General features: G+C 18.9%; 4 protein-coding genes across 4 annotated transcripts; 2 read left to right on the top strand and 2 right to left on the bottom strand.

The window, feature by feature from the left end:
- Positions 1-9: 9 nt before the first annotated feature.
- On the top strand, positions 10-10,089 carry PGSY75_1321300 (putative membrane protein; the record flags this gene model as incomplete). Its single annotated transcript, XM_018787275.1, has 1 exon — positions 10-10,089. One exon carries the CDS (start codon positions 10-12, stop codon positions 10,087-10,089), a length of 10,080 nt encoding a protein of 3,359 aa, XP_018640017.1.
- Positions 10,090-10,463: 374 nt separating this feature from the next.
- On the bottom strand, positions 10,464-10,970 carry PGSY75_1321200 (conserved protein, unknown function; the record flags this gene model as incomplete). Its single annotated transcript, XM_018787274.1, has 3 exons — positions 10,464-10,580; positions 10,727-10,822; positions 10,947-10,970. The coding sequence occupies 3 exons, from the start codon at positions 10,968-10,970 to the stop codon at positions 10,464-10,466; spliced, it is 237 nt and encodes a 78-aa protein (XP_018640016.1).
- A 1,892-nt stretch (positions 10,971-12,862) lies between these two features.
- Positions 12,863-23,311, top strand: PGSY75_1321100 (hypothetical protein; the record flags this gene model as incomplete). The annotated part of the gene is made up of 4 exons (XM_018787273.1): positions 12,863-14,183; positions 14,414-22,413; positions 22,602-23,075; positions 23,240-23,311. The coding sequence occupies 4 exons, from the start codon at positions 12,863-12,865 to the stop codon at positions 23,309-23,311; spliced, it is 9,867 nt and encodes a 3,288-aa protein (XP_018640015.1).
- A 195-nt stretch (positions 23,312-23,506) lies between these two features.
- On the bottom strand, positions 23,507-25,498 carry PGSY75_1321000 (hypothetical protein; the record flags this gene model as incomplete). Its single annotated transcript, XM_018787272.1, has 1 exon — positions 23,507-25,498. The coding sequence occupies one exon, from the start codon at positions 25,496-25,498 to the stop codon at positions 23,507-23,509; it is 1,992 nt and encodes a 663-aa protein (XP_018640014.1).
- Between the last annotated feature and the right edge of the window lie 1,280 nt (positions 25,499-26,778).

Genomic DNA, 26,778 nt, shown 5'->3' with positions numbered 1-26,778 from the left:
AAAAAAAAAATGAATAATACAGGCTTAAAATTTTTTGAAAAAGAAAAAAAAATTGAAATAAAGGAAATTGAAAAAAAACTAATAAATATTCACAAATTGGTTTTATGTAATTTAGTTAGTTCAAATAATTTATTAGAAAAAAATAAAGAAAATATTTTATTATATTGGAAAAATTGTTGTTTAAGTGTAACAGATGTAAAAACAAATATAACCTTATTTTTTGAAAAATATTATGAGCACTTTACAATATATAATGAAACAAATATATTAATAGGAGAATATTTTATATATTTAATAATATATTTTAGAAATATAAAAATAAAAAAAAACCCATTAAAAATTATAAATTTTTATATATTTACAGATACGAATAATTATAACTGGAAAGAGAAATTAATTTTTCATTTTTTAAAAAATGCATTTGTTCATATAAAAGATAAAAAAAAAGAAAAAGATTATGAAGATTATTATAATTGTAAAACATTAATTATTGAATATTTAATAAGTAATTATCATATATTTAATAATGAACATATAAATAAATTTTTTTATATTTATATATTAAAGTATATTAATGATAAATTAAAAATTGCCTTTTTAAAAAGAAATCAAAATTATTTAAATATCTTTGCAAACTTTTTAATTACCTACCAAATAAATGCAACAATACATTTTATATCTAAAGAATTATTACATATTTTTTTTCTTATTTCACATAATTTAAGAAATATATTATCAAATTTTCCATTTGATAAGGATATATGTACACATGTGTGTTTAATATATCAGCAAGTTAAATATATTATAATTTATTATGAGAATATAATAAATGAATCGTTAAATAATAAAAAATGTTCTGATACATTAAAAAATGTAGGAGTCTACAAAATAAATCAAAATAATAACAACAGAGATAATATCATTTATAATAATTATCATGATAATGAGGAACATTTGTCTTCTTATGACATACCAAGTAATAATTCAGAATTAATAAAAAATGAACAGGGAAATATAAATCATAAAAAAAACACGGAAATTATATATAATGATTATATAAATGAGAATATTTCGAATTACCATTTTATTGATGATGTTACATTTGAAAATGTGATAAGCTCAAATGATAATCTTAAGAATGAACAAAATTATCCAAGTATCGAAGAATGCTATACACGTTTGGAACTCACAAATAATATAAAAAATTTATTAAACGAGTGTAATAATATTATTAATGAAAAAAAGAAAGAAAATCCTTTCTTAATATTGTGTAAATATAGAAGCATTTTGATTATAAAATATAAAAATGTAAAAAATACGAATATTTTTGAAAATTTCGATTATTTTCTCTTGTTTTTTAAAATAAAAAATTTATTATGTTCAAGTACGAAGAATCCATTTTTTATATTTCTTTGTATTGAGAGTATAAATTATTGGTTACAAAAAAGTGAAAAATTAAATTATGTTTTTGAGCAAGGAAGTAAAATATGTAGTGATAATAATATATGTGGTGATAGTAATATATGTAGTGATAACAATATATGTAGTGATAATAATATATGTAGTGATAATAATATATGTAGTGATAATAATATATGTAGTGATAATAATATATGTAGTGAGGTTGAAAAGGTGAATCTGGAAGAATTATATAGACAAAACCATTTAGATGTGAAAGAAAATAATATTAGTATTGAACACATTTCATGTAATAATATGTATGATACTTTAAAGGATGATACAAATTATATGATGAAAGAAATAAATAGTATGAATTCTATCTCATGCAACGAAAATGATGCTACAATTAAAATAAACAAGAATAACGCAAGCATAAAAAATAATGAACAGGAGTTGAGAAGATATGAAGATAAAAGAACATTTGTTATAATTAATTATGAAAGATATTATTCAAATGAAGATATAAAAAAATGTAAAGAAATAGTGTTCCATATAAAATTAGATGAAAAGTTATTAAGTGTAGAAGAAACTTTAAATATTAATGATCTAAAATTAGATTTTGAAATTTTAACATATAAAGAAAAAATAATATTTTTAAAAGAATTATACAATTTTATTATGAATAGCATTTTAATAATTTTAAAAAAATATTGTTGGTATAATATAAAGAATATATGGAATAGTTGTATAAGTATATATGAGTTTTTACTTAGTAGTAAAAAAAATATATTTATAAAAAATGATATATATGAACATTTAACATATATTATTTTTAACCAAGAAAAAAAAAGAAAATATTTATGTCTTTCTTTATTATTAAATTATTTTAAGAATTCTATGTGTGAAAAAAACATATTGGAATATCTATTTTATTGTTTCTTTCGAAATGATGAATATTTTATGTCTAGTTTATATGAATTAATAAAACAATGTATTAAACATATCTTTGTACATTCTGAAGAAAAATATTTATTGTATTATATATTTATAAAAAATATTTTACTAACAGAAGATTTATTTATGAAAACATTTTATGTAAAAAAATTTATCGAGCTTTTTTATCAAAATGATAATAATTATGTATCTTTTATTCTTAATAAGGAATATTTCAAATTAAAAGATTATCTTGACCCAGAATATGGAAATAGCCCTTCAACCTCATCAAAAAATGATACAATAAAATTAAACTATAATTATTGTAATGCTAAAAAACAAAATTATGGTATACCAAAAGAAAAAAAGAATTTTATTATGTTATGGGATGAAAATTATAAATGTTCGAATAATATGATGAATAAAAATTATTTTGAATTTATAAATATTCATCTATTTGAAAAAGTAGAATTGTGTCAAATATTTTTTAATGAATGTATAGAGAAAAAGGATGATAATATTTTCTTGAATTATAAAATTATTAATTTATATAAACAAAAAGATATTGTTATAAATATATGTGAAGAAGAAAAAAAAAATAAATTAAAAAGATATGGTTTATATAATTTCCATTCAATTGAAAATATAATGTACTTAGAATTATACACCTTGTGTACTTTAAGAAAGCATCAAGATTTAAAAATTGTTAATTATAAAAATGATTATTTTTATCAACTTAATAATGATATTTTATTAAATGTAAAGACATTAAAAATTTTGTTATATCATTCAAATGATGAAGTTACCTTATCCATTTTGACCTTTATATGTGAGAATAAATATTTAAATATTTGTGATTTGTATTTATTTCTGAGCTTTTTAAATGTATCTATAACGGATAGTTCTAGGGCTAGTAGAGATTCATATAGAAAATATATTTCTTTATTTTTTGAAAAATTTTTTATATATTATCAAAGAATGATAGAATTTGAGAAGAAGACAAAAAATAAAAAAAGAAATATTATAGAGAAAGAAAAAGAAATAAAAATAACAATTGATGTGGAAAATGAAAAAAAAAATGAAAATATAATTAATGATATGAATTTTATAAGAAATAATAAATTGAATAATTTCAATGAGTATAGTTCATCAGAAAAAAGGGTGTCAAATCATAATAAATTAAATACATCATATAATGAATCCTTTTATGAATTTGTTTCACAAAACAACAATCATACAAATATGTATGCAAATATTTTTACATTTCTTTATGGTAACAATATATTTTATAAGAATAGAGACCATATGCATAGTAAAGATACTTTTTTAAAAAATAGTTATTTGTCTTGTATGTGCTACACACCTAATGATAAATATATAAATGACAAAAATTATTTGTTTTTATACGATTCTTATTTAATTAATATAATTTTTCTTTTATTTAAAAGTATAAATAAAGATATGTGTATTGAATCATCTATTTATAGTGCAGATATTTTAAATATAATATTTCAATATTGTACATATTTTGAAAATATTAATTTTTTCTTTTTCCTTTATAATATAAAAACAACATGGAAAGAATTATATATCATGTCAAAGGAATTATTTTTTAAAACTGTGAGTATTATTTTATTAAAGAAGCATAAGTTTATATCATTAAATAATTTATTTTTACCACTTATGCAATCGCATAAACAAGTGGATCATTCCTTTTTTGCCTTTTTATTACAAATGTGTTTTATGTCATTAAATAATAATAATAATAATAATAATAATTTCTTTTTACTAGACAATATTAATGATAAGAATAAAAGTATGGTATTTTTAAAAGACAATATTAATATAAAATTTAATGAAACAGAACCTATTTGCGTAACTGATTTTTTTTGTCATGGTATTACTAAAGATATGGATATATTAAATATTAAAAAAAGTAATATGCATATGATAAATTATATAAATTACTTATTTGGGGGAGATGATAATATATATTCCAAAAAAAATATAAATGGTATTAATAGTAATTGTAATAATCATTGTATAAACAAAAACATTTCATCTTATAATATATATTATGATTATATTAATGAACATGATGATATTTTCCTTATTCATACAAATATTCCATTGTATATATTACAAAATTTTATATGCAGAATTAAAAAGGAACACATCATAAAATTAACAAAACATAAAGATATAGAAAATAATTGCATGTACAAAATAGCATATTATATAAATGAATTTATTTTATATTTAATAGAAAATACACAATTTAATAAAATGTTAGATATCTCTACTTATTATAAATTTGATGAAATAAGTTTATGTAAATTAAATACATATTTAAATTATGATCATTTAAAATTATATGAATATATAAAAAATGAAAATGAAAAAATTAAAAATAATTCTTATTTAATATTATTAAAAATTTATATATGTAATATATTATATTATGTTATTAATTATTTAAATTTTCTTTTTTTAAATAATTCAAAAAATTTCTTTTTTGATTGTAGAGGACATTTAATATTTGAAAAGGAAAATGAGAAAGAGGCCACTTCCATTATAATATGGTTATCAATAAAGTATATATGTTCAATGATTACATCTATTGTTGACTTTTGTTTTAAATATAATCTCACATGTGATATAACTCGCAGTGAAGATAAATATATTAATATAAGTCAAAATATAAGAGTTAATGAAAAAAATGAAAAATCTTGCCCTAAAAATGATGAACCAACAACTATTAAACAAAATGATAATACTAAGGAAGAAAAACACAATAAATGTATAACCTTTTTTAATAATGAAGAAGTACATTTTATAATTCAGAATCTTTTATGTTTATTATTATATTCAAAACATGTTGCTTGTCAGCAATATTTAGCTGATTGCTTACTAAATATCTGTAGAATTATTGTTATAAAAAGTAATGAGGAAATGCAATCTATTCCTTTGTTCTATATATTTATCATTTTGCATATTTTCAAAAATGAAAATATAAAGAAGCAAAATCAGATGAATCATGATAATCCTTCTGTAACTGGGTCAAATAAAAAAGACGAGAAAGATAAAAATTTAACAAAAAATAATAAATTGGAAGAATCATATATGGACATAGAAAAAAAGGAGGATGTTTTTATTGAACAAGAAAAGAGTTTGTATACAATTAATAAAATAGATCATGAAATAGATGATAAAACGAACAATAATATTTATAGTAATAATAATATTGAAAGATATAATAGTGACAATACTTATTATGATCAAAATTTAGAAACGTTGAATCGAATTATCAGTAAGCTGAATAATATATTGATGATGTCAGAAGAAGAAAATATGGATATCAATGATATACTGTCAATGAATTTTATAAAAGATGGAAATAAAATAAATATACCAAATAATTCACAAAATGATAAAAATATAGATAATGATAACACATCTGATACAGATGATGCTAGTTATTGTAATTACAACTTTAATATGAATAGAAAATTAAATATGCTAATATTAGACAGTAAAAGAGTTAATATTAATTTTTTAAGAAAATCAAATAATATGTGCTTAGCTTTAGGTTGTTTAACAAAATCATATAGAATAAAAGAACAATATATAATATATAATTTTATTATAAAAATTATTTTAAATTATTTATATAATGGTAATAATGAATATAAAAAGGTTATATGTTTAAATATAATAAAACATATATATACTACTATAGATAATAAAACATTATATGAATATATTAACGATATATATAATATATCTTTAACATATTATAAAAGTAATTTATTTTCATTAAAGAATTCAAGTACATCTTTATATAATATATTAACCAAAAGATTATTATCCAAATTAAATTCTTCATATCATGTATCATCAAATATGTATTATTTCTGTACAGGTAGTAAAAAGCGAATATTCAAAAATATGAATTTAACATTTTTTGATATATTAAATTCTATTCATTTATTAAAAGTATTTTTAAATGTGTTTATTAAAAAATGCAAACTTTTAACGAATTATTTTAATAATCAAAATGAAAGTAAATCTTATTTTGATTATTCAAATTTCTTTGCTGAATTTATACCCATTTTAATATTTCTTTCAAACATAATAATATTTAATAATGATGATTATTTTTTATTAAAAAGTAATAAAGGAGATTTAGCATCAACCAATAAGATACCAGAATGTTTTTTTAAGAATGAAAAGAATAAGAATAATAATATATATAAACAAGAATATAATGAAGAAAATTTAATCCAAAAAAAATATAATCATGATAAAGAAAAATGTACTGATTATAATAATGTTAATGCAAATAATAAAAATGATACAAGTGATTATATAAATAGTAACATAAATATATATTTCATTTTTTGTGATTATTTAAAAAAATTATTTAGATATGGAAATTATTTTGTACAAGTTTTAGTATGCAGAATTATTGTTAATGTCTATTTGCATATATATCTAAAATTGAAAAAAAAGAATGTGATCTTTAATTTTTTAAAAAATATTCTTATAAATGTGATAAAAAATGAAATTGATAGTGAAGGTAAAATGAATGAAAAGAATAATAATCATACAATTAATAGTAATCATCACAATATTGATAGTAATAATCACAATATTGATAGTAATAATCACAACATTAATAATAATAATGACAACATTAATAATAATAATCACAATATTAATAATAATAATCACAATATTAATAGTTACAATAATCCTTATCTACTTTTATTTATCGAATTTATTCGAAGGATAGAATTTCAATATTTAATTGAAGAAAATAAAAAAAAATTTAGGAAAATATTCTTTCAGTTTTTGTACATCTTTTTAAAAAGCAACACATATACAGAAAATTTCTTAATTCTGCAAATATTAAATATTTTATATAACAAAATAAGTATTTGTATAAATAAAAATATAGTTATTTTATTATACAATAAGTTATTATCATATAATAATGATATGTTCATATGTGTATTAGTTAATGAATTCTTAATAAAAATAACCAAAACGGTGAGTAATTTGGTTTGTCTTTTAGATTTATATATGTATAATAAGAATGAAGTTTTTATTGAATCCCTTTTATACAACTGGTTTTTGAATATAAAACGAAATGAAAAAAAAATATTCAAGGAAAAAGAAAATAGTTTAAGTAACACATCAAATTATTCTTCTTTTAAATTTTTTTATGAAAATTGTCATAATATGGTATATCCTTTTTTATATATAAAACAAGACGATATAAATATGAAGGCATGTCATCAAAAAAATAGAGTGAATAATATAGAAGAATATATAAATGAGATAGAATATGAAAGATTAGATGAAAAAATATATATATATATTTATTTATTATTATTTGAGATTATTGATATATATAAAAATAATATGAAAATAAAAAAATATTGCTTCAAAATAATATTATCAGTTGTTGAATATATATCTCTTGAAAATTTAATTATATTTGAAAAAATGAAATCATATTATATAGATAATGTACATAGTCATTATTTAGATAAGTATATTATATCATATAGCTATCTTATTTGTTTAAAATATTTTAATAAAAAAATGAAAGAACAGTATTGTAAAAATACAACTACCAATCGTGTTTCAAGAAATCATTTTATACAAAGTATATATGATTATATTAATGACGAAAAAAAAAAATATATCAAATTATCTTTACCAAATGGAAATATTCATCCAATTGATATTTTTAATTATGTATATTTTTATCAACTCATTTTTATGAATTTTTTTTCATTATTATATAATAAAAATTCCTCAACATATTCCAAATATTTTGTAAACGCATTTCTTAATTATGGTATTATTGATTATGATGCTGAGGAAATAAAAAACAAAGAAAATATCTATAAAATGGATAAGAGGGTATTACCATCAGCATTTTTTATGAGATATCAACAAATTAAGGATGGAAAAAAAAATATTTATAAAAAGGGACATGTTGGAAGTGATTATAGTAGTGTGGATAAAAATAATATGTCAAATGGTTATGACGAAATGATTTTAAATAACGAGAATATCATAATGAAAAAGGGTTATAGTGATGAAAATGGTATGAAGAAAAATAAATGGATTAACCCAAAAAAGGATAATAATGATAAAAGTGATAAATGTGATGATCATAATAATGATAAAAGTGATAAATGTGATAATCATAATAATGATAAAAGTGATAAATGTGATAATCATAATAATGATAAAAGTGAGGATAATAACAATTATTGTAGTAACTATCATATATTGGACACGAATTTAAAATATTTCAAGTGGTATAAACAGAAACAACAACAAAATATAAAAAAAATTGTACATAATAAAATAGCAAATCAAAATATAACATTCGATATTATATATATAAAAAATCCACTAAAATATGTAAGAAGCTATAATTTGTTCACTAGCTTTTTTATTGTATTATATAGTTGTCTAATATATATGTTAAATGATGAAAGCGAATTAATTAGATATAAAACCAAAATTAGTGTCCTATCATTTATGAAAAGAAATGTATTACATTTATCAAAGAATATCAATTATGTTACTTGTTCTGAATTTTTTATATATTATATTATTAAACATTTTAAAGATATCAGCTCATCTATTTTAATTTTTTGTATTAATCAAACGAAACCTTGTATTAAAGATGAACATTATTATAAGCCATTGAAATTATTTGATCAAGAAAAGTATAATTTGTATATTAATAATATATCATTGAATCATATGTTTATATTCTATTATATATATAATATTATGGATATTATGGAGAAGAAGGAAAATATCACAAAGCAAAAAAATGTTGTTAATAATTATAAAGAAGACCATAAAAGGATTAATAAAATAAATACTGAACATAATATAATAAAAAGGTTTTATAATAATAATAATAATATCAATTTTGTTAATTCAGTCGTTCAACCACTTACTGAATGCAATAATAATTTATTATATCAAGAAAACAATATAGTATATTCTCAGAATAAAGAAAAAGAAGGAGTCATTAATTTTTTTACATTCCTTGATACTATGGATAATCAAAAAAAAGAAGTATTTATAAACAGTATAAATATTAAGAATTTTAAACATGATATATTTGAACATGATATATATATACGTAATATTATATTATATAAGAATAATTTTGGATTATTGAAATATAGAGGTACATGGAAAAATATTATGAATGAATTATTGTTGTTAAACCATACAAATTTTAATTGTAGTAAGGAAAATAACAATTTGTGGAATGAAAAAAATTTCATAGAAATTATTATATCAATTATAAAAATGAAATGTATTTCAAAAATTAAAAAAAGTTTAGATGATTATATACATCTTTTTTGTTTTAATAAAAAAGTAGATTTCTTTGATTCAAACATTATTATTTGTTTTACTAATTTAATTAATAGAGTAATTATTTTACTAATTAATATATATCTTTTCTTTAATAAACACAAAATTATAATTCATTATTATAATAGTTTTTTTTATGATCAAATAATGAGAATTAAATGTAAAGTATTATCTATTTATAATAACTTCATTTTAAGAAAATATGAAATTAATCCATTTCTTTTAAAAAATGTGAAACTTTTATTACACTTACTCAGTACCTCCTTTTTAAAAAATGAGGATTTTTTTTGTGATATATATAAAGTTTTATATTCTTTGAAAAATTCTATATAAATTAAAATAATAATTTTTCTTACTTAAATTATTTTATATTTGTGTATTTTATTTTATTAATACTGTGTATGTGTGTGCTTTTTTTTTTTTTTTTTTTTTTTAAACTTATAATTAATAAGAATGAATTAATTATTTCATAAATATTTAAAATTTTATAGATTTGTAAATGTTCTTTTTTTTTTTTTTTATATATATATATTTCTTATATTAATTTTCAATTTATTTATTAAAGGATTGATATATGTCTTTATTAATATATATATATATATATTGTTAACATGTTGTAACTTATTAAAATGAAATAATAATTATCATTTACATAAAAAAAATATTAAAAATAGATAAAAGAAATAAAATTTTTAAAATTACACATTTTATGTATCCATAAATTTTTGTGGAAAACATTCTTTTACATCCTTATTATGTTTATTTTGTGCATGTTCGGCTAGTTGTGAAATACTTTGTGTCTGCATAAAAACAGTATAGCATACCTTTACAAAAATAAAATAAAATAGAAAGAAATGAACGGTAAATTTATGTGTATATGTTCATTTTTTTCTTTTTCAAAAACAGTTCATTATATTTTATATGAATAATTTAAAAATATTTTTATGATATATTGTCGTTTTTACTTTACCTTGCAAGTTACATTTAATGCTTCCTTGTTTGCCTTTAATTGAGATTTTCCTCCTTTAACTTCTACATTTTTTCTTTCCCTAGCCTGGTTTCTTTTCTATTAATAAAAAAAAAAAAAAAAAACAAAAAAACATATATATTAATAATAATATATGTATATATATATATATTTATACATATGTATGTATGTCCTTTTGTTTTATTTTATTTTTCAAGCGTACACAAGCATTGCTTCCTTTGCCCATTTTGTTCTTATATTTATTTTATATAGATTAATTTTTATATATATGTACTTTGAAAAAAATGAAATGTACATATATATTATTATTATTTAAAATTTACATAAATAACATTTACAAACATATAATATGGAAACAACAGAATATTTATAACGAAAAAAAAAAAAAAAAAATCAAAGTATATTATATTATTATATGTATATTTTTGTATAATTAAAAATAGTTCATATTATATGAAAAATCAGATTAAATCAATATTCTTAAAAAAAATTATATTTTTTTGATTATATATCTTTATTTTTGTAATATTAATTATTATAAATATAATAACATATAACGAAAATTAATATATCAAAAAATAAACCAATAAATATAACATGCTAAAAAAAAAAAAAAAAAAAAACATAAGATGGGAAAAAATAAGTAATAAAATATTAATAGTAATCAAAAACAATAAAAGGTTTTTTTAAAAAATAAATAAAAGAATTAAAAATAATAAAAGCATTCAAATTTTATAATGAAAAAAAAAAAAAAAAAATATTTCGCTTATAAATTTATTATTTAAAAAGAATGATGTGTTCGCATACAAATTTTAGCATTAAAGTCATGGTAAATATTATTATAAAGAAAAAATATAAAATACAATAAGAACAATTCGGTTATATTAATATATATATATATATAAAGAATAAAATATAAAATATTATTTTTTTATAATAAAAAACCTTATAATTTAATTTGTTATTTTATTAATCAAAATTTTTTTTTTTTAATAATATTATATATAACATGATTTATTCTTTTTTTGTATATTATTTTATATTATATTCATATAGAATTGTAAAAAAAAAAAGGCATATGCTTCATTTTTCCTTCGAATTTTTTTTTTTTTGGTGTCTTTGTAATATATATAATAAATAGAAATATAAACAAGAAAAAAAGAATATGGATAATTATTTAAAATAATATGTTCTTGTATTTAATATATATATATAATATATTTATCAATTGTGGGAACCTGTTGTATTTAAAAAATAAACAGCATACAAGTTATTCTTACCTGTATATAATAAAAATAATTTTTTATGGTGATTTATTTTTTTAATAATTATTCTCCATATAAAAAAAATACATATATATATATATATATATATATATTTATAAGAATGTTCATTTCTGTAAGGGATATAGTCTATATTGATGTATTCATTTAAAAAAAAAATAATATTCAATATAAAGTGCATTATTGTGCACCTAATACATTAAAAAAAATATAAAAAGAAAATGCGTCATTTTATTAAATTATATATATTAGTCTATCTGTATCTCTTATTTTTTATAAAAATATATAAATTTTTCTTGTATTTATCATTTTCGTTATGTATAAATATAACATATTTTCATATCTGTTACTATTTTTCTTTTGGTTATTTCAAAAAAAAAAAAAAAAAACATATATATTGTATATATATATATATATATATATATATATATGTGCATAACATTCTTACGTATATACAGTATGATTAAAAGGAAAAAAAAATACAAAATTTATATATCAGATAGGAACCGATATTTTCATTGAATTTCAACAATTGTAACCATAAATAATTTTTAATATAAAAAGATGTATGTTCGATTAATATATAATTCTTGTTTATCTATTTATAGTGTTGTACTTATTTTTTATTATATATAATATTTAAATTAAAAATATATATATTTAAATATATTTATATATTAAAATATATGTATACATATATGTTTGTGTATACACAAACGTATATATATACACAAAGATATATGTATACATAAATATAAAAAAATTTTATGCATATAAATTATATGCATAAAATAATGTTGTCGACTAGCTCTTTATAGTCCTATGAATCATCACGATGAAAATATTTTTATTTTTTAAGAACATTTTTCTTCTAAACACTATCATTTTCATATTAAACGAGTATATAAAAAGGAAAGACTATGGTTTCCGTTTTTTTATATATTCTTTAAAAATAAAAAGTTCAAAAGAAGAATTTCCAAAAAATGTTCATCAAAAGGCAACGAATAAAAAAGAGGACAAGAGTGCGTATAAAAATGAGATGAGAGAAATTCCTAATGGGAATAATAATAAAAGGAAGAATACAAAAAATACAGAAATTCACAATAAGAAAATATTAGTAAAAGGATTAGAAGATACTAATAGTCATATAAGTTCTGTTAGTAGTAGTAATACTATAAGTAGTGTTAATAGTAAGTTAAGTGATAATAGTAATGTTAGTAATATTCTTCCAACTATTAAAGTAGAAAAATTAAAATATATGTATAACCAAAGAAATAGTGTTTTAAAAAATGTATCTACAGATAATAAAAAAGGAAATAATAATAATATAAAAACTAAAAAAAGTATACCTATTATTTATATACCTTTTAATGAAATTAAAAATTTTCCTTATATAAGAGGTAGGTTAAAGTTAGTTTATGTTAAATCATTTTATGATGAATATCAAAAAGAATTATATGAAGCAAAATTTCAATTTTTTAAAAATAATAAAATTTATATATCAACATTTGCATTAGTTAAAAATGCGCTTAGTGAAAATATAGATCAAACAGAAAAATGGGTAACTGCTGATATGAAAATTTTGCAAAAAAATTCTTATAATATCTCAATAACATGTAATAATTCTCATGAAAAACATATAGAAGATATATCTTTTACAAAGCAAGAGAGAGAAGAATTTGAATTGATAAGGAAAAGTTTAAAAAAAAAAGTTAATATAACTTATGATAATTTTCTTTATAATATAGACACTTTTTATAATGCTAAGAGGAAATATTTAGAATATATTAATTTCTTTTTTACGAATTCTCATATTAAAAATAATACGGATATTAAAAATAATACGGATATTAAAAATAATAAGGATATTAAAAATAATACGGATATTAAAAATAATACGGATATTACAAATAATACGGATATTAAAAATAATACGGATATTAAAAATAATACGGATATTACAAATAATACGGATATTAAAAATAATACGGATATTACAAATAATACGGATATTAAAAAAAACAGTTCATCAAATATTACTATACAAAAAGATAATATACTACTAAAAAGTTTGGCATCGTTTAACAAAACGAAATATATATCATTTAGAAGGATGCAAACAAATAATAGAATTGTGTGTATGGCACTAATTGACTGTAAGAATATTCATACTAAAAAGATTTAATACACTTAATTTATATTGATCTACATATGTATAATTTATTATAATACAATAAAATAAAATAATAGCATAGATACAAAAAAAAAAAAAAAAATTTCGTTATATGATATGTTCATTTAGTTATATATTTTTTTTTTACCTTATAAAATATAAATATATTTATATATTTATTTATTTTATTATTATATTATTTTTTTTTTATAGCCAAAAGATTGGAAAATCGTTTTGTTCTGTACAACATGTTAAGGGATCATATAATCGAGAATGAAGAATTTAAAGACGTTATCATATTTGAAACGGATGATCATAATATTTATAATTATGATTCGAAATTATCTAAGGATATTCGAATTTTAAGTAATAAATTTGAGTTTGAAATTTTAATGGATGAACATTCTTATATAAATAAACCTTATGACTATTTCTATTTAAATAAATATACTTCTGTACATTTTGAATTACAAAATAAGGGTATTATAAATTATAATAATATATTTTCTTGGTTATGTGTACATTTTATTAATAGTCATCGATACAAATATTACTATCCTCATTTTTATCTTTCTAAACGTTCTGGTAATAGTGATATGGGGATACGTAATATAAGTTTTTACGAGAAAAAAGATACTTATAGTTTTATAGAGAAAAATAAAAAGAATATAAATAAGAATGATCAAGGTACAACATATGATACACTTGAAAAAGATGATACATATAGGACAGATAAAAAAAGTAAAGTGAAAGATATTAATACAATATATAACACCAAATATGAATTGTCAAAAAAAAATCATTCTGAAAATATAAATCACAAGAACAATGAGATAAGTAATATATATTCCCATAAAAAAGAGGAAAAACATATGTTTAGTAATTATAATATAAGTTATAATAATATGAAATGTATAAATAAACACAATCAATTTTCATTTCTAGAATTAAAAGAAAAGTTGAAAAGTGATAATAAAGAAAGGGAAGATGAAAAAAAGAAAGATGAATCATCTGAAAAAAATGAAACCCATCTAGTGAACAATGATGATAATAATATTGGTGATGATAATTTTAATTCTGAAGTAGACAATGATGATAATATATCATATGATAGTAATATTTTTTATGATATGATTAGTGAAATATCTGACAAAATTGAAAATTCGAATTCATACTTAAATGAAGAAGATATTGATTGGGATGATGATGTTTTTTTTGATACTATGGCATATGTAGATGATACTAGTAATACTACTAGTATCAATACTGATAAAAATGGAAACAATAAAAAAGATGATTCTAACGAAGACATTATAAGTATACAAAATGTAAATGATTCAACTGAAGTAAGTGAACCTAAGAAAATTGATGATACCAAAAAAAGTGAAAGTTCCACTTTAAATAACATTAAGGGATATATATCAAAATTTAAAGATTTCTTTCAAAATAAATCAGAAAATAATATGACCACTAAGGATAAAACTAGTGATGATAAAACTAGTGATGATAAAAGTAGTGATGATAAAACTAGTGATGATAAAAGTAGTGATGATAAAACTAGTGATGATAAAAGTAGTGATGATAAAAGTAGTGATAATAAAAGTAGTGATGATAAAAGTAGTGATGATAAAAGTAGTGATGATATTAAATTAAATGAAGAACAAACTTTGGGGGATCAAAATCATTTATCTCATAATAATAAAGATAATGAGGAAAATATATCCAGTCACGATGAATTAGAAAAAGGAAAGTTAGATGCGAGCAACATGAGTAATAGTGAAGAAAAATTGAAAGATGATATTAAAAATAATGAAGATGAAAATTTATCAGCAGAAAACGTACGATCTGATGAAAATAAAATTGATGATAAAACAAAAGATGGTAATACAACCTTAAAAACTTCTATGGGATACTTTACAAAATTAAAAAGTTACGTAGAAAAGGAAGCAGAAAATTATATGAACACTAAGGATAAAAATAGTGATGATATTAAGTTAAATAAAGAGCAAACTCCGGGGGATCAAAATAACCTATCTGATAATAATAAAGATAAGGAGGAAAATATATCCAGTCACCATGAATTAGTAAAAGAAAAATTAGATACAAGTAACATGAGTGATAGTGAAGGAAAATTAGATGTGAGTAACATGAGTCATAGTGAAGGAACATTAGATACTAGTAACATGAGTGATAGTGAAGCAAAATTAGATACTAGTAACATGAGTGATAATAAAGCAAAATTAGATGCGAGTAACATGAGTGATAATGAGGCAAAATTAGATGCGAGTAACATGAGTGATAGTGAAGGAAAATTATATGTGAGTAACATGAGTGATAGTGAAGAGGGATATTCATCAACAGAAAATGTATCGTCTGATAAAAATAATATCGATGATACAACAAGAAAGTGTAGTACAACTTTTAAAACTGCTATGGGATATTTAACACAATTAAAAAATTACCTACATCATGAAGCAAATTATTTTATGTCCCTTTATGATATTAATTTAAGTGAAGAACAATCATCGGGAAATAAAAATGAATTATCTGATAATAATAAAGATAAGGATGAAACTATATCCAATTACGATACATTAGAAAAAGGGAAGTTAGATAAGAGTAAAATGAGTGATAGTGAAGAAAAATTAGATGTTAGTCATGTGAAAAATAGTGAAAATGGGAATTTATCAGCATTAAATGTATCATCTGATGAAAATAATATCGATGATAAAACAATAAAGTGTAGTACAACTTTAAAAACTGCTGTGGAACATTTAACACAATTAAAAAATTACCTAAATGATGAATCAAATTATTTTATGTCCCTTTATGATATGAATTCAAATGAAGAACAATCTTCAGGGAATCAAAATCGCTTACCTGATAATAATAAATATAGAAAAGGATTTATATCTAGTCATGATGAATTAGTAAAAGGAAAATTAGATACGAGTAACATGAGTGATAGTGAAGAGGAAAATTTACCAATAGAAAATGTATCATTTGAAAAAAAAAAAATTGATGATAAATTAAAAGGTGATTATTTTTTATATGACAAATTACCCGATAATAGTAATGTCTATTCTCTGAAAAAATCAATTTCTACTGATAATTTAGAAATGTATAAAAATTCCTCATCTGATGAATATATATTAGATGATGAACAATCAGAAAAGGATTCTATATCTACCTATTTTGAAGATAATTCATCTTATAATGATATTGGTTCATTTTATCAAAGAAGACCAGAGGTATATTTTACAAACTATCAAATGTCTGATAGTGATGATGAATCATTACCTACACCCCAAGTTAGTGATCTATTAGCTTTAAAAGAAAAACAGAAACATGAAGAAATATCACCTTCTGATGAAAAGTTACCATCTGATGCAAGTTCCACACTTAGTAACATATCAGACGTACATTCAGAACACCTAATTAGTCAAAATGATAAACTTTCCCAAGATCCAACGATTCAAAGTAGTATTAATTTGAATGATAAGGAAACACAATCTGTTGGTGATGACATAAAGACATATGATATTCCCCAGAATAGTAATAAATCAAATTTTGATATAGATGAAGATTTAAATAGATATACATCATTAGGTTTCCTACCGAGAAGAATGGTTGTAGGTTATATGGAACAAGAATGGGAAGATATGTTTATATTAAATTGGTTATTAGGTGATGATATTTTCTGTGTAATTAAATTAGAGTTTTTTGACGAATCAATTAATAAGAAAATAAAAATGGAATATATTAAAGTTTTAAATGGTTTCACTTTAATTGATATGAAAGAATTGCCTATAGTACAGAAAGGTAAAAAAGAATTAACTGTTAAGGCAAACATTTATCCATATTATTCAGATATAAGATTTTTTTATCATAACGACAACAGTGATAATTCTCATGTTGATCCTTATAATAATCGAATATTTGAAAATGAATTAAAATCTTATTTATTATTAGTACACCATTTAATAAATGCTAGAAATAGTCCTTGTAGAAACTATAAGAATGCAAAATATTTTTATAATGAAGATACTTTTAATATATCTCATATAAATTTTATTAGTAATAAATTGTTGTCTATTACATACGAATGTGCTTTAAAAGTTTTGAATTGGGACATTCCATATGGAATTGTAAAAAAGAATGAACATTATATAAGTAAATTTGTTTTTAATAATATACAATATAAGTTAAATAAAGATATATATCCTTATGCAATACAAATTAAAAAACTAGATATAAATAATTCAATAGATTTTGCTATGAATAATCGTGAATTAATACAAAATTCTGTTGATTTAAAATATGATATATTTTTAAAATTAAGCTCTAAATTATTTACTTTACATACATTAGGTCTTGTACACTCAAATATTAAAGCAGACAATTTTTTAATTGATTATTTAAATAATGAATTAAATATATATTTAAAAGATTTTAATAGTATAGTTGAAGAAGGAAAATTAAATAATTTTAAAGGAAGTTTGGTGTATATGGCTCCTGAAAAATTAAAATCTTATTTTTATCATATCATAAATAAATTGAAAAGCGATGTTTTTTCATTAGGTCTAAGTTTATCAACAGTTTTAATTAAAAATGGTTTCTTTTTAAAAAGTGTTGCAAAAAGAAAAATATCATTATCATTAGATAAATATGCATTAAATATAATAAAAAGAAATCCAATGGTTTATCTATGGATTAAATCATCTAATCCATTTAAAAGAAAGAGATTTGATAAATCTAAACATAGATCATATAAAAAGGTATCTGTACATATTATGGAGAAATTATTATCTAATAAATATATATATAGATGGATTCATAATAGATGCCCTTCTTTTGATTATGCTCAAGCTGAAATGCATATGAAACTTTTAGAAAGCCAAATTCCTCAAACATTCGTTATAAATGTAGATAATATTACAGTTAATAAAAGAGAGCTTAATAAAAAGGTATACAATCCAAATATTCAAAATAAAATTACGTATGATAAACATATCGAGAATACTAATGTAAATCACAATATTAACATGAATAAGAAGCATGAAAGGGTGACCTTCAGGGATACTTGTACTATAAATTATGATGATAAAACAAAAAATCAAAAAATTTTGAATGTTCCATCAAACAAAAAAGACATACATTCAATAGATAAAGAAAGAAGGGATTATAACACTCCATTAAATATGAATATTGCCTTATCCTTTTCTCAATTATACATAAATTCGGATCATAATGTAGAAAACAATTCACGTGATAAAAAAAAGAATTTAAGTGATAAAAAAAAAAATGCAAGTAATAAAAAAAAAAATGCAAGTAATAAAAAAAAGAATGCAAGGAATAAAAAAAGGAATTCAATTAATAAAAAAAAGAATTCAAGTGATATAAAAAAGGATGACAATAAAATAAAAAATGATGACAATAATACAAAAAATGATGACAATAATATAAAAAAGGATGACAATAATATAAAAAAGGATGACAATAATATAAAAAAGGATGACGATAATATAAAAAATGATGACCACAATATAAAAAAGGATGACAATAATATAAAAAAGGATGACAATAATACAAAAAAGGATGACAATAATATAAAAAAGGATGACAATAATACAAAAAAGGATGACAATAATACAAAAAAGGATGACAATAATATAAAAAATAGTGATAATAACATAAAAAATGGTGAAAATAACATAAAAAATGGTGACAATAATAATATAGAAAAAACAGAACCAATAATAATAAAAGGAATATTAAAAAAAACTTCCACCCATAGTAAAAGTGAAAATAATTCAAAGGATGTAGCAAAGCAAAACAATATAAAAAAATTAAACCAGTCTTGTCAAAATATAAAAGATTCAATTATTGGAACAATAATGAAAATATTTTCAATTGAATATGAAAAATATAGACCTGATATATTTGATATATATTCACTTATTAAAAAAGATGTAACATATATTAAAGATAAAGATGATAATGTGAAAAATCTTTTAAATATATTACAAAAAATTACGGAACCTGATATGATATCAATATTAAATGAAAAAACAAATGGAAGTAATTATAATATTTATAAAATGGTTATACTAAAAGCTTTATTATTTTATGGTTATTTTACTCTCTATGAAAGATTATCATATGAATTTAAAATATATGAACTTCAAATGTTTCCATTAAAAGAAAATAGTGAAGATACGTTTGAAACAGTTATAAAGAAATGTATGAATAGATTTAATTTTAATGAATGGAGTAATTTATTAATAATTCAACATATTTATAATAATTATGCGAGCAGAAAAAAATATACTGATTTGTATATAAATTTTCATATTATAGATATTAAACTTAATGATAAAGCAGAAGATAAAATGGAGAAAATGTATAATAAACATATGATAGAAGTTTTTAATGAGATTGATTATAATATTAATTTAAATAAATCTAATAATTTTTTATTATATATGATAAAGGAATCAGAAGATATATCCAATAAATTAAAAGAAAAAAAAAATATGGAAACAGGATTGAATAAATTTCAAATTAATTATGATGATATTTATGGTATTAATAATGAAAATAACATATCATTAATTCGTAAAACAATTTTAAAATTAGACAATTCTGCAATTAGAGATATGAATGTAAATTTGGCTATCCTATTAAATGATATGTTTTGGAAGCATAAAAATTTATGTAAAGGAGTTAATTATAATCATATGAAAGTAAAATATGCAGATAATACTATAAAAGAATTTAATATAAAGAATCCTATAATAGATTTACATAAACCTATAGGAAGTGTATTAAAAGATTTAAAAAAAGAAGAAGATATAATGATTTCAGAAGATTATAAACATATGAATAATACTTTAGATTATACAATACCTACTAATGTACATTTAGATGTTATTCTTAAGAATAGTCTACATTTTGTATATACTAGTACTTTAATAAAATGTGCAGAAAAAATTGACAAGAAAGGCACTATATATGATCCCGATATTACATATAATAGAAAAAAAGAAACTATTAAAATAAAAATAGGTATAACTTCCAATAGTTATTTTTATTTAAAATTTTATATATCATATTTAAGATATCATGAAATTACCCTAAAAGATATAATATATTTTATATATAGGAATTATAAATCTGAACTTAATAAAAGTGTTCATTCAAATATTGAACCTATAAGTCTTTCATTTTTTGATTGTTTATTAATTAATGAATATAATACATTCTTTTATAATAACTCAACAAAGAAACTTATTAAAGAAACATCATTTAATAAAATTATATCTCTACTATATAATATAAATTTAAATGATCCAGATTATATTATTAAATCTACAATTAATTATTATAATCATAGAGTATCAACTGACCCTTTAATAAGTCTAGTAACTATATCTGATGCTATTCATGAAAAATGGAATGGAAGAACAAAGCAGAAAGATTATATATTACAACCATCTATTAATCATTTTGCCGATGAATTTAATGAACAACCTATTGATATAAGTAAATTAAAATTTCAAGATCGTTCATTAAATATAAAAAAAAATATTAATATGGTTATAATGAGAAGTAAATATCAAGGATATCAATATAGACTAGTTAAATGCTTAGATTTTTTACATAAAAAAGTTATTATGTATCATTCGGATCAACATACAACAAACGTGTTTGATCAAATAATAATACCATCCGTTTTTGTACATTTAAAAAATGATGACATTTTACAATTTAATAAAAAAGAATCTTCAGGAATTAAAAAAATAAAATTTAATATTATAACTGATATAATGAATTTACAAACATATGAAAATCAAATTTCTACATTAACTGACCTTATGTATCTAATAATAAGATGGTTAGAAACACAAATACCATTTGACGATAGAAATGATTGTACATTTTTAACTGACCGAGGACAAATATTCCAATATGATCTGGTGTTAAAAATAGGAACAAAAAAAAATAAAATAAATATTTTATATAAAAATAATGAAGGAGTAATCAAATTTATATTTCAAAATATTTTAAAAAATCATCAAGTAAATCTATATACATCAGAATTTTTAATGTCAGCAATTAAACAAAACAATTTGGTATTATATTTTGTGTTAAAGGATGAATTAAAGTATATATTTCCTGACATAAGTGAAGGGAAATATTTTAATTTAAAGGTAATAAATAATCATAATAATAATAAAATTGACCTTTATTGGTTATATATAATATGTATATAAGGAAGTAATATATATACTTACATTTATACTACATAAAAAAAAAAAAATATATATATGTATGTATATATATATATATATATATGTATGTGTGTATATATATTTCAATACATTCTTATATTTTACAGGAATCCAATAATAAAATTATTAACTGCTTAAAATGCTTAGACGGTAAAAATGTTAAACTACTAGAGAATAACATTTATGATGATTCATATGTTCCTATAAAAGTAAAATTCCTGGACGTTACTTTTATATACAGAATAACAAAAGATAGTTTTAAAAATATAATATATAAATTTAGTAATTATGAAGTTTTAAAACATTATGGTAAACAATTATATACTCCTTTTATATCCCCCATAAATGATATTGAAAATAAATTTAGATATTTATTTTTAAGAGATTTAAGTTATTATATAAATATTCCAAGAAATGTAAAAAAAGATAAACATGATTTTATGGTCTCTATGGATTCAAATGTGTATAATACATTAAACGAAAAACATAAAATTTATATGAATAATTATTCTTCAATGATTGAAAATATGATAACTTATATGAACGTGACATATACTGAACCCGTGTTTATTTTCCATGTTGTAAGATATAATATAATGAAATTTATTTTTTATATGTATAATAAAATGTCTTTGTAATAATTTACTACATAAATATGAATAAATAAATAAATAAATAAATATATATATATATATATATACATACATACAATTTTTTTTTTTTTTTTTTTTTTCCCATTATTTAGGTAAAACGTGCTATTTTGGGCTCAAAAATACGGTCAATACTTAGGGGGATGAAATATATCATAACTAGTTAATACATAAAATAAGAGAAATAAGTGTTGTAAACACACAAAAAAAACAAATTTATTGATAGTATATATATATATGTATATACAATTTTTTATTTTTTATTTATTTTTTATTTATTTTTTATTTTTTCGTTTGAATTTTAAAAAATATGATTTATATTCATTTGTCATTTTCTTTTAAACTTATTAAATATATATATTTTAATATACTTGTATAAGTATTTTATTATTTGGAAAGTTTTGAATTAAATCTAATTCATCATTTGATGCAAGTACTAGTAGATTATAAAAGATGAGGGAAATATTTTTATCTGATATTTTTTTTGTAGGGAAGATATTATCAAATTCTATAATATTATGATTATAAATAGTAAGTTTGGAAATATATTTTTTTAATTTTTGTAATTCTTCATCATAATTATTTTGTGAAGATGTACATGATCTTCTATTAACTAATTTACTGGATGGAACACTAAGTGTTTCTTTAAAGTTATCACTTAATGTAATATTATTATTATTATTATATTGAAATGATAATTTATTTTCTCCTCTATTATTATTAAAGTCAACTAATTGATCATCATATATTTTATTGTTTAAATCACTCATTTGATCAAAATCATAATTCATATCATATGAAATATTTATTGAGGAATCATTTTTTGAATATTTTCTTTTTTTTATGTTTTCATTATTATTATTTTCTAATTGAACATCTAAGAAAAAATTTTCATTAAAGTTTTGTCTTAGTTGTTCAAAGTTTAAATCCTTTTTATTTGTTTTTCCTTTAAATGAGGATGATAATGATGATTTTGTTTGAATAAGTTTCAGATTATTAGGTTGCATATTACTTTTTTGGTTTTCTAGAATGCTTAGATCTAATAAGTTATATAACTCTTTCCTAGCATCTAATGATATATAATTTTTGGTTTGTTTATAAAAATTAACAAAAGGTATAGTATTATATGTATTATTTTTTTTATTTTGTTTTTCTTTATTTAAAAAAAAAAGGCAAAAATAATCTATTTGTTTAAAATTGTAATCAACATAATTTATAGAAGACATTTTATATTTTTTATTTTTTTTATATAAATCATACCATACATTATCTTTTAAAATAATTTCATCATCTATTTCGGAATGCATCCTCTTTTTATTATTATTATTATTATTATTAATAGTATGATTATTATTGTTTATAATATATATTTTTTTTTGGTAGTTATTTTCTTCAAGTTCATGATTTATATTTTTATATTTTTCATTTATATTATTTTTCATAATAATATCATTATTAAAAAGGATACTATTCATCATACCACTATATGAAAAATCATTTTCTTTAAGACTCATATCTTTACTTGTAAACAAACTATCAGTAGAAATATTATTTATTTTTATATTATGTATATTATTTTTTTGTTCTTTTTCATTAAAAATTAATGTATGATTTATATTACTTTGTGTTTTCATATCTTGTGTAAAAGCATTGGTATTAAAATTATTCATATCCACATTAACTGTATAAAAATTATTAACTTTAGAATATTGAAATGATGATGAATTTGTAAGCATATCCTTATATATCATATTTTCTTCATTAAGAAAATCATCATTTCCAAAATTATAATCGTTTAAATGTAATTCATTACTTTCTTTTAATAATATATCATTTATATTGGCTATATTCTTATTTTTATATAAATAATTTCCACCATTATTCATAAATAAATCTTTCCTATCATTATTTTCATAATCTACATCGTGTAATGATAAAATGTTTTTTTTTATTTTAAATTTTTTATTTCTTCTTAATTTTTTCATTATACCATTTAAATTATTATTATTATTATTTATATTCAAATGACTATATAATAATTTCTTATACATAGAATAAAAATCACTTAATAATACTTCAAATTGTCTATGTAATAAAGCAGTTATACCTTTAATTAATATTGCTGTTTGTTTAAAATTAAAATCTCCATTCTTTATTAATAATAAATGATCATTTAAATTAGTATATCGAACAATCTTTTCGCTAATAGAATTTTTCTTAAGAATAATTTTACCTCGATACATATTTGTACTCATACCTATAAAATATATGCATCCTATTTTACTAGACTTATCATATATTAAAAGATTTTTCTCATCATTATTACTGCAATTTTTCTTGTTAATTCTTTTCATTAAATTAGACACGGTTATTTAAAAATCAATCAAAAAAAAAAAAAAAAAAAAAAAAAAAAAAAAATATTAATAAGATCAAAATTTATTGATTCTACCAATCTTATATAATAATAAATTGCCACTTCATAAAATACAAATGTGGTTGTATGATACTTAGACCTACTTTAAAAATTATAGATATTATATTTTAATATGAACAGATAGTCATCACATACATACATATAATATATATTAACCAAACAAAATGATAACAAAAACAATAATTTAATAATTCTTCTATTGAAAATTTAAACAAATTACAATTGAGCAATAATATGTGTATGTGCCATTATTTATTTAAATAAATTTAATTATTTTAAATTAAAAATAAAAGGAATAAAGATGGGAGGATAAGATATTTCAAATTTTTAACATAAAAAAAAATTTATTCATATAATATATATATATATATATATATATGTATATAATATAAATAATACAAAAATTCCCTTTTTCCTTCTTTATATATATATAATATATAATTCAATGGGCTTAATTTTAATGTAAATACATATAATGAATAATATAATATCTTCCTATTAATGATAATATATAGACAAATTTTAACCCGTTGTTTTGGTTTTATTTATACGTCTATATATAAATAATACTAATCGTTACGTTTTATAGGAATATATTTTATTATTTTATTTATCATCTTGAAATTATAAAATTAATTTTTATATACTTTCAAAATAATTTTCTATCTATTATAATTTAAAATTATAAAGAAAACTAATATTACTTTTTTTAATGTTTTTTTTTTTTTTTTTAATTAATTTAATATACAAATATTCTTATTACACTTTATATATATATATATATATATATTTAAAAATATATATTTTCTTATATATATATCCGAAATAATTTTTCATTTTTTTTTTTTTTTCCTAATCCATAATTTTAAAAGAAAATAATTTATATAATAATACATATGCATATTTTTTCTTTATTCTGTATTTTTATAATCTTAGATAATATTTTGTTCATTATTATTAAATTATAAAAAGGATCCTACATTATAATTATATATATTATAATATATAATATAATAAAATAAATATATATTTTTTATAGTATATAAAGAAAATGGAGGAATTAAATTATATGAAATATTAAAATATTCTTTTTTTTTTTTTCTTTTTTAAAGTAAAATATATATTAATACATAAAAGTATATAGCATAAAATTCATATAATTTTTTTTTTTCTTCTTCTTTTTTTTTTTTTTTTTTTTTT

This window comes from Plasmodium gaboni, chromosome 13 (genome assembly GCF_001602025.1).
Source record: "Plasmodium gaboni strain SY75 chromosome 13, whole genome shotgun sequence".
Lineage (NCBI taxonomy): Eukaryota > Apicomplexa > Aconoidasida > Haemosporida > Plasmodiidae > Plasmodium > Plasmodium gaboni.
Note: the sequence above shows the minus strand (reverse complement) of the source record. Positions and strands in the feature narration are given on the sequence as shown.